At 44.6% G+C, this 10,334-nt stretch overlaps 1 protein-coding gene across 1 annotated transcript in view; it reads left to right on the top strand.

The window, feature by feature from the left end:
• The first annotated feature begins 1,588 nt into the window (after nucleotides 1-1,588).
• The window catches only part of LOC110576869 (zinc finger protein 271-like), a 45,214-nt gene continuing 36,468 nt past the window's right edge, over nucleotides 1,589-10,334 (top strand). Inside the window, 4 exon segments of the mRNA XM_044921293.1 lie at nucleotides 1,589-1,652; nucleotides 3,724-4,220; nucleotides 4,485-4,608; nucleotides 6,128-7,168. Of these exon segments, the coding sequence (XP_044777228.1) occupies nucleotides 3,804-4,220; nucleotides 4,485-4,608; nucleotides 6,128-7,168 (1,582 nt within the window). The 5' untranslated portion in view covers nucleotides 1,589-1,652; nucleotides 3,724-3,803.

The raw sequence follows: 10,334 nt of genomic DNA, 5'->3' as shown, positions 1-10,334 counted from the left end.
CCACAGCAAAATGAGTGAAGGCTTCTTGGACCTTCTAGTCCCAGTTAAGCCATGCTAGCTGACACCTCAGAGAGCATGAGCTAGTCATCTCTGCTAAGCCCTGCCTGAATTCCTGACCACAGAATTGTGAACAATAAAACACCTGCTGTTTTATTTATGCAGCAACGGATAACTGAAACATACGGTAATATTATTTGTTCTCTTGATTTGTAAAATTACCATAGCTGGTTCACAATGATCAAGATTTCGTTAATCACTCTGAAAGCTAATTATTTTTTCCCAAATATGTGTGTCTTAATGGCCTTAGCTTACAAAAGATGTTTTCAGGGGCACCTGGGTGGCTCAGATGGTTAAGCGTCTGCCTTCGGCTCAGGTCACGATCCCAGAATCCTGGGATCGAGTCCCGCATCGGGCTCCCTGCTAGGCGGGGAGCCTGCTTCTCCCTCTGCCGCTGCCTCTCTCTCTCTGACTCTCATGAATGAATAAATAAAACATTTAAAAAAAAAGCTGTTTCCATGTATACACATCACCTTGTACTAACACTTTTTTAAAAAGATTTTATTTATTTGACAGAGAAAGAGACAGTGAGAGAGGGAACACAAGAAGGGGGAGTGGGAGAGGGAGAAGCAGGCCCCCCACGGAGCAGGGAGCCCGATGCAAGGCTGGATCCCAGGACCCTGGGATCATGACCACAGCGGAAGGCAGACGCCTAACGACTGAGCCAACCAGGCGCCCCTGTACTAACATTTTTTAAATAATTAAAGGGAAGTATTTGTAACAAATGAGTTGATGACCTTGCAAGTAAAAAAACCTATCGCAAATATAAAAGGAAAATAGTAACATTTCAAGTTAAAAAATGGGAAAGGCCATTTCCTTGAAAAATCATAAATGGTCAATAAACGTAAAAAAAATACCTTATCCTCAAGGCCCCTAATCTAAATGAAATGCAAGTTAAAACATGAAGCACCACTTTTCACCTACTAGATGGCCAAAGAAAAAATCACTAAGTCTTCTAGGTTCCGGTGAAAAATGGGAACACCCCTCGTTAGACTCGCAGCCTGGGACACCAGAGTCTCCTTGAACGACGGGGTCTTTGACGCAGGCTTTGACGGGGGCTTGACTTCGGGCAGTGGTGTCTACGGCCAGACAGTGGCGTAACAGAGCTAGCACAGAGCTCTTGTAAGGCTGAAACGGTATGCACACGGAAGAGCAACAGAAGACGCGTTAACTTTTGCCGGAGGTACTGGAAACTCACTACAATTACAGGAAAATCTTAATACTTTCCTGGGAAACTGCAGGTGAGATGATAGGGAGTGGTGAGCGAGAGGCGGGTGCCGGCGGAGGAGGCCACGCTAGGAGGCAGCCAAGGCGGGGGGCGGCGCCCTCCAGGGTGGGACGACCTCTCCCAAGGGCGCCCGCCTCCCAGCTCACCCTCGCCGGGGCCTCGGCGCTCGGCGGGGCTGGACGCCAGAGAAGGAAGGCGGTGGGAACGAAGGATCCGCGGCGCCGATTGGCTGCCTGTGAGCACGGGGCGGGGCGCACGGAGGCTCCCGAGGACGCGCGAGCGGAAGGCCGCGGGAGCGCACTTCCGGTCTTTGTGGCTCGCCGCTCCGAGTCAGCGGCTTGCGCCCTGGGCGCTGCTGGGCTTCGCGGTGAGGGACGCGGGCCCCGAGCGGAGGGAGGGCGGGGAGGGCGCGCGGCCCGGGCGGCGGGCGCGAGGTGAAGGAGCCCTGCTACCCGGGCCTGCCCATCCCCGGGTCGCGGCCCCTTGTCCGGGCGGCGTTTCCGAGCGTCCTGGGGAGACAGAGGAGGCCAGCTCAAGCCCGTGCTTTCCAGCGGAAAGAACAGTTGCTCCCCCACTCTGTGACTTCGCAAATGCTGTAGTTTAACCGGGCTATAAAAATAGGCTAATGCGGCCGGGCTGGCTTAATAAACCTGAATATTAGCCTAAATATTCTAATCTCTAAAGTTTAGTGTTAGGATCAAATTGTGTTGATCTGTCCTGCTGTTTTCAAGGGCATACCCTCCTGTCGATAATCACCCATCCTAGAATCAGGTCATGTGTGAGCTCTGTCACACAATTTAACACATAATTATTTGTTGCCATATTTCACTCTAAAAAATGTTTACTGAGGCGCCTGGGTGGCTCAGTCGTTAAGCGTCTGCGTTCGGCTCAGGTCATGATCGCAGGGTCCTGGGATCGAGCCCCGCATTGGGATCCCTGCTGGGCGGGAAGCCTGCTTCTCCCTCTCCCACTCCCCCTGCTTGTGCTCCTGCTCGCGCTGTCTCTCTCTGTTAAATAAAATCTTTAAAAGAAAAAAAATACTGTTTACTCCCCTATATTCTAAGCTTGAGAAATGAGATTAACCTTTTTGCTGTTTTCGTGTTTCTATGATAACGGACATGTTTTTCAGCACACAGTAAGCATTTAACAAACACTTCTTGGTTAATTCCTCTGTAGTTTAATTTACTCACAAGCAAAAAACCTTTGTCTTATGCCTGGCTCACGACAGAGCCCATGGTAAGTGCCTCAGTGCTTGTTGAAGAAATGCATTGAAAACTAAATTTGATCAAATGGCAATTATAAGAAAAGTGTTTTTATTTAAATCAACTCATTTAACATGAAGTTTTTAAACTGTTACTCCCGCAAATGAAAAAAAAACATCATTTGCCATAGATGGAAGGTAACTACAAATATATTTTTATTATTTAATTTTTATATTTTATTTTATTTATTTTTTTAAGATTTTATTTATTTGACAGCGAGAGAGGGAACACAAGCAGGGGGAGTGTGAGAGGGAGAAGCAGGCTTCCGCTGAGCAGGGAGCTCGATGCAGGGCTTGATCCCAGGACCCTGGGATCATGATCTGAGCCGAAGGCAGATGCTTAACCGACTGAGCCACCCAGGCGCCCCTATTTATTTAATTTTTGAAGACATTATTTATTTGGTAGAGAGAGCACAAGCAGAGGGAGAGGGAGAAGCAGGCTTTCTGCTGAGCAGGGAGCCTGATACCGGCCTCAATCCCAGGACTCTGGGATCATGAACTGAGCCAAAGGCAGATGCTTAACCGACTGAGCCACCCAGGCGCCCCTAAAAATAAATTTTTTAAAGTCAGCATTACTAAATCCTAGCTAGATACTGTTACCCTTAAGAAGTCTGAGGCTTATACTTTATTGAAAAGGGAGTTCTGCAAGTTTTACAGGTAAGTTAAAGACAGATTTTTTTCTCCTTGATACCATCAGGATTGAAAGAATTGAAAAGGAAATTTCTCATTATGTAATTCATGGTAATATTGCATTCTTTTGCTTCTAAAATAATTTTTTTTTTAAAGATTTTATTTATTTATTTGAGAGAGAGAGAGAGACAGAGAGCACATGAGAGAGGGGAGGGTCAGAGGGAGAAGCAGACTCCCTGCCGAGCAGGGAGCCCGATGCGGGACTCGATCCCGGGACTCCAGGATCATGACCTGAGCCGAAGGCAGTCGCTTAACCAACTGAGCCACCCAGGCGCCCATGCTTCTAAAATAATTTATGCATTAGTGGCAGAAATTCTAAATGGGTGATAAATGGGGTGAATGATCTTTAGTTTGTCACTTGATTATTATTTTAGTTAGAGTCTCAAACTTGTTTCCTTTCAACACATTACTGGATGATCTTTATTATAAGTTCTTAAAAGATTTTTTTTTCACTGCTATAAGTTAACCGTGCTTTTCTATCTTTCAGAAAAGAAGAGAGTACTCAAAGAAACTCTGAAATACTGTACCCAGTCATAGTGAGCTTTTTGCTCCACTGTTTAGGCCAGAATGGCTGTGGAATCCAGAGCAGTTTCAACCTCGGTACCTCAGAGTCCTCAGGATCAAGAACTAATACTAGTGAAAGTAGAAGAAAGCCTCTCCTGGGGTCAGAAATGTAAGCAGAGTGGGAGCATCAGATCCTGCCAAGAATTGTTCCGCCAGCAATTCAGAAAGTTTTGCTACCAGGAGACACCTGGGCCCCGGGAAGCCCTGGGACGACTCCAGGAGCTTTGCCATCAGTGGCTGAGGCCAGAGTTGCACACCAAGGAGCAGATCCTGGAGCTGCTGGTGCTCGAGCAGTTTCTGAGCATCCTGCCTGAGGAGCTGCAGATTTGGGTTCAACAACATAGTCCAAAAAGCGGCGAGGAAGCTGTGACCCTGTTGGAGGATTTGGAGAGGGAATTTGATGATCCAGGGCAGCAGCAGGTGGGAACAGGGAGATGTGATATGTTGTGGGAAGAGAAATGTACAGATGGGAGCATGTGCGTCCTCACAGCAGTGGAATGGAAAATTGTCTCTACGGCACCACACCCTGCAGTGACTACTGTGGCCGTACCTGTCTCTGTCCTTAAATAGTTCTTTTTTTCCCTGCCGCCTATCCTGGAGATGTCGTTTCCCTCTTTGAAATTTTTACTAGGCATTTTCCCTGGGGAGTTTTTCACAAAGCTAACCATCTTTTACTGATTTCAGGGACCAGCAGTACCATGGAAGGATTTGACAGGTCTTGGAACATCCCAAGAGTTAACAAACATCCAACTCCAGCCTTTAAAGACACAGCTGAAACCCTGGGAACCTTGCCTTTCCCCCCAAAATGGTAAGAAAGTAGAAACTCATCTGGGAACTGTTATCAGGCCTCTGGTTTTGAGGATACAGAATTAATTACATTTTACAAACATGCCACACCTGAGCCTCTCACTTGTCTTACTCTAGACCAGAGGTACCCACTTCAGCAGCTTTGTATTCAGCAACCCTCAGGAAGTACAGTCAGCCCTTCGTGTTTCAGTTTCCCTGTCATCTCTTCACTTACTCCTTGATTGTGTAACTTAATAGGGTGCTAACACGTGTCTGGTACTGTGGTAGGCACTGGGTCTCTACCTTCAAGGAACTTTGACATCTAGATGGGGTGGTGGACAAGCAAAAGGGCAATGGCAATATAGTATAATAAATTACAGAATAAAAGTAGGCCCTAGGTACTATGAGGACACATGAACACACTTAACCCAACCTTAGAGGTTCAAGGAGTACTTCTTGGAGGAGGAGACACCCAAACTAAGACACCTAAACTAAGATTTGAACTATGAGTAAAAAGAAAACCAGGTAAATAGGTGGGAGGAAGAGTATCCCATCCTAAAGGGAAAAACTCTTTTTTCTACTCACAGCACTTCTGACACTGGATGTGTGGGATTTTCCCTCACCTTAAGTAACACTAATTTTGAGCCTAATTGCCCAGAATTAGCGAAGATCCCACAGGTTAAAGTTTTGGTCCCACAAGAGTGCCTCCCTCCCCACCCCCCACTTCAGATGCCAGTAGCATGTAATGAATCCCCAGGTCACCCACACTTCTGTCCGATTTGGCTGCAAATCTGACATTCCGTAACCACCTCTTTAGGTTTCATAGTTTGCTGTAATAGCTCACAGAACTCCGGGAAACACCTTGCTTATTCTTACCAGTTTATAAAGGACAAAAGTGAACAGCCAGATGAAGAGGTACATAGAGCAAGATCCAGAAGGGTCCCAAGCACAGGAGCTTCTGTCCCCATGAGGTTAGAGGTTCACCACTGTTGTGGCCCTTGGATGCATTCACCATCGTGGAAGCTCTCTGAACCCCTTTGGGTTCTGGGATCGAGCCCCACATCAGGCTCTCTGCTATGCAGGAGGCCTGCTTCTCCCTTTCCCACTCCCCCTGCTTGTGTTCCCTCTCTCGCTGTGTCTCTCTCTGTCAAATAAATAAAATCTAAAAAAGTTTTGAATGGAAGTGAGGTTGTGTGAAGGAGAAGTGGAGGAAAGGAGCTTGATGTGAAACAGATGAGAAATTTGGTCTTATTTAAATGCTGGTGAACATGAGTCAGCAGAGAAAGAGGGTGAAAATAATAGGAAAGGAATAGTAGCTAATTGATCAAGTGAAGTTTCAGAGGAAGCAGGAAAGAAGAAACCTCAAACTGTAGATGTAGGCCTTCATATTAGAAAGTCGGAGGGACCAGTATGGGCAATTAAAGAAAGATGTGTGTGGACCGTGACCTCTTTTGTGGGTAGAAGCCTCTGTTTTCTCTCACATGGTGGGTACTGAGAGTGACTAGCGAAATAAAAGTCTGTTTTTGCTGTTATCATTTCAGATTGTGAGAACAGTGAATCAGCGACCAAGAAGGACATTTCAGGAGAAAAGTCACAAGGACGTCCCCAGGAACCTTCACCTGGAGGAGTTAGTGAACACAGCAGTGATTTAGAGTGGCAACAAGAAAGTGCTACAGGGGAGAAATTAAGAAGATCCCCTTCCCGAGAGGGCAGTTTTAGTCAAGTAATCTTCACACACAAATCTCTGGGAAAGAGAGACCATCATGAGCCTCAAAGCAGCTTGATTCTAAGTACAAACTCTATAACTTACCAGAAAGTTCCTATAGAAGAGAGACCTTATAGATGTGATGTATGTGGCCACAGCTTCAAACAGCATTCCTCTCTAACACAACATCAGAGAATCCATACTGGAGAAAAGCCCTATAAGTGTAACCAGTGTGGGAAGGCTTTTAGTTTGAGGTCCTACCTGATCATTCATCAGAGAATTCACAGTGGTGAGAAAGCATATGAATGTAGTGAATGTGGGAAAGCCTTCAATCAGAGCTCAGCCCTCATTAGACATCGCAAAATTCATACTGGGGAGAAAGCTTGTAAGTGTAATGAATGTGGCAAAGCATTCAGTCAAAGTTCGTATCTCATTATACATCAAAGAATTCACACTGGTGAGAAACCCTATGAGTGTAATGAGTGTGGGAAAACCTTTAGCCAAAGCTCAAAGCTTATTAGACACCAGCGAATTCATACAGGAGAGAGACCTTATGAATGTAATGAATGTGGAAAAGCTTTCAGGCAGAGTTCAGAGCTGATAACCCATCAGAGAATACATAGTGGAGAGAAGCCCTATGAATGTAATGAGTGTGGAAAAGCTTTCAGTTTGAGCTCAAACCTCATCAGACATCAGAGAATTCATAGCGGAGAGGAACCTTATCAGTGTAATGAATGTGGCAAAACCTTCAAAAGGAGCTCAGCCCTTGTTCAGCATCAGAGAATCCATTCTGGGGATGAAGCTTACGTATGTAACGAATGTGGGAAGGCTTTCAGGCACAGATCAGTCCTCATGCGCCACCAGAGGGTCCACACTGTAAATTTGTGAATACAGTGAATGTTGTAAATATTTCGGTCAGATTTTTATCTTTGTTAGTTGAAAGGGTTTACTTTGGAACAAGACTCCAGGCTGGTAAACTACCAGGTCTGGAGTCATTCTGACTTCACTAAGCAGCACTTCCCAATGCTAATGCAAATTGTCCCTTGAAAGCTTTTCCTAGGACTAATCAGAACAGCAGATGGAAGAATCACTGCTTCCAGCTTTTCTCTTACCATTAGGAATACTCAGGAAATGAGAAAAATGGGAATATAACATTGAAACCTCATTTTCCATGAGAATGTCGTGAAGGGGGTACAGCAACCCGGGCTGTCCCTGAATCTGATTGTCCACATGCCAGGTTTGGGGTATGGTGTGGACAGTATGAGGGACATTTTGTCTCAGGAATACAAAATTTTACTGGCCAATTAAGAACAGTGACAGGGCAGCAAGACAGATGGGGAGACAGTTCATCGATAATGTGTTGAGCCCAGGGCGGTCCAGAAATGAGGTAGTGGAAAGAATACAAATTAATTTATCCAACAGTTATTTTTTGAGGGCCTGTTTTGTGTCAGGCACTAGGCATACGATGGGAAATAAGACTGTCTCTGCAGTTGAATGGGCAAGGCAAACCAGCATTATGGCATGTCAGGGCTCTGTGACATTAAGGAGTACCTGACCCAACCTTGGATCAGGGAAAGTTTCTGAGAAAAATGAACTGAAGGGTGAACAGGAGTTAGCCAGGTAAGTAGGCAGACAGGCCGGGGAACAATATTCCCAGTAGAGGGAACAGACAAAGGTCAGGAAGAATGTCTGGCATGTCTGAGAAAAGGCCATTTTGTGTGGAGTATTCCTGTTGAGTTGCTTTTGAAGTGGAGTCCTGTCTGTAAGAGAAGCATGGATGTAGCAAAGTAAGAGCCGGTGGAGAAGCTTCTGTTATTAGACAAAACCTGGAGTTCTTGGACTACAGGGTAGAGCGGAGCTTTGTCTTGGTCTGGTGTGAGCTGGGGGAAAGGGTTAATAACTAGTTTCCTTGCCTAGGCTGAGCTAGACCTGGCTGGGGGGGAGGAAGGCGGGGTGGTTAGAAAGAGCCCAGCCTAGCGGGTTAAGCACCTGTTAGAGTTCTGAATCTTCCTTTTCCTAAACAGAAGGACTCCTTTGGTTCTTGAGACTGTCAGAGCTGTTGTCCGCTTCCTGCTCACTCACAAGGCTCTGGGTCAAAAGCTGCTCTGGCTTCCACATTTGTTTCTGGGGCTGTACCCCCACAGTTCTAGTGCACTCCCTTGGGCTCAGGTGCTAAAAAGTAATTTCAGTCGAGTCTGTGACTTATTCTCCAGGCACCTCAAATGTGTTCAGTTTTGCCTTTTATCAGCAGTATTTCACAGTCATGTGAATTTTAAAGACCTGCTAAAGGGGAGTGGCAACAAAAAGTAACAGTCCTGGTCCATCAGAGACTACCCTCTTCTGAGAGACCCAGCAGGAAAAGTATCCCTAGACTGGTGCTTTCAGTGCAATGCAGGAAGGGATACAGGTTAGTCAGCAACAGAAAAACCTATTATTCAAAAATACCTGACAGGTCAGAGTTCTAACACCTTGCCAAAAATAGGAATCTATGGGAATCTAGAATCCTGAGCTTAGGAAAAGAAGAGTTTTCATGAGGATAAGTAGAGAATGTGCTTGTTGGGACATACATAGATAAGCAGATACTAACCTTAAGAATGGCTGGTAGGCTGAATCCCTATGCTTGGGGAGAGAATGTGAAGAAAGGGATAGGATAACAAAGTAACATGGTAAGAGCTATTCATATTCAGCTCTTCTATTTCCCAAGATAAAGACTCAAACTGAAAAGGGTAGGACAGTTGTTAAGTAGGAATTGATACAACATATATTACAAAAGGGGAGATTCTTTATAGAGCGTTCTTAAATATCCATAAGAAACATACTGGGTACTTTGCTGAGGGCTTTGTATATATTTGTTGTTTCTCTGACAGCGCATATTTTGCAGATGAGGAAATGAAGGCTTAGGATCATGGCTTAGTCAATATCATATAGCTAAAAAGTGGTCAGGCCAGACTTCGAACCAGGCAATAGGAAAACGAAACCCTTCTGTGGAGCCACTTCTCGATAGTATCTCCCCATGAAAAAGTCCCAGTAGAAAAAATTGTACCTAAGTAAGCAAATCACAAAAGAACAAATGCCAATGGGTGACAGAGGGTCAGCCTTGCTAGAATTAAAAATGTGTATTAAAGCGAGAGTTGAAACAGCACTTTTTCCCCCCTCGTAAAACGAAGATTCAGGGACATTGGGACTCCAATGCTGCTGGTGAGCTGTGAATAGGTCGGATCTCTGGCAATCAATACCAGAAGCCTTAAGCATTGCCTTTTGACTTTAAAATTCTACCTGGAAATGTATGCTTCAGAAAACATCATGAATGTATACAAAGTCTTAAAACGCTGTTAAAAAAGTGATGTTGATGTCAAAAGAAATGACAGCATATCTTAAGTAAAATAGAACATGTACAATATGACTCCATGTAAAAATATATTTATGCATTAAAAATCCTGGAAATAATGTAATCTCAGAGTGCTACACTGGCTATCTCTGGGTGATAAAATTATAGGTGATTTAATTTTTTCTTGTGATTTTTCTGTCTTCCAAACTTTCCTACAATAAATACTTGTAACCTTAGAGGAAAAAAGGGTAAAAGGAGTGAGCGCCCAGGATAGTCAAGAAATACTAAGAAAAGCACATGCTTTCTGTAGCATCTCTGTCCTTCCCAAGTCCTAGGTTATCTAACTTGTTAACTCTGACCCTCTGGCCCATGACTTCCTCATTGTTAAGTGACAGTGACAGACACAACCATCTCACACTAGTGTACAGAAAAGTCCTGCAAATTATCTCTGTGCAAATACAAGTTATTTGCATGAAGGATTTCTGTAGTTGAGGAAAGCAATAACCTTGAAGTAGAGCCCTTTATTCTTGTTAGTGCTTTTCCATGAATTCTGCAGCCATAAGCAAGTCCCCTTACAACTCCACCCTCAGCTTAAAGGAGCTGAAGTAGATGACGTTTTATAGTTAAAGCTTCAACGTTCTTTGTGTTTATGAAAGAGCAGGCACCAATATAAGGTAGATGTCAAAGGGGATTTTATTTTTTAATTTTTTTTAAA

The sequence above is a fragment of the Neomonachus schauinslandi genome, chromosome 14, assembly GCF_002201575.2.
Source record: "Neomonachus schauinslandi chromosome 14, ASM220157v2, whole genome shotgun sequence".
NCBI lineage: Eukaryota > Metazoa > Chordata > Mammalia > Carnivora > Phocidae > Neomonachus > Neomonachus schauinslandi.
The sequence above is the reverse complement of the archived record's forward strand: the minus strand, read 5'-3'. Positions and strand labels throughout refer to the sequence as shown.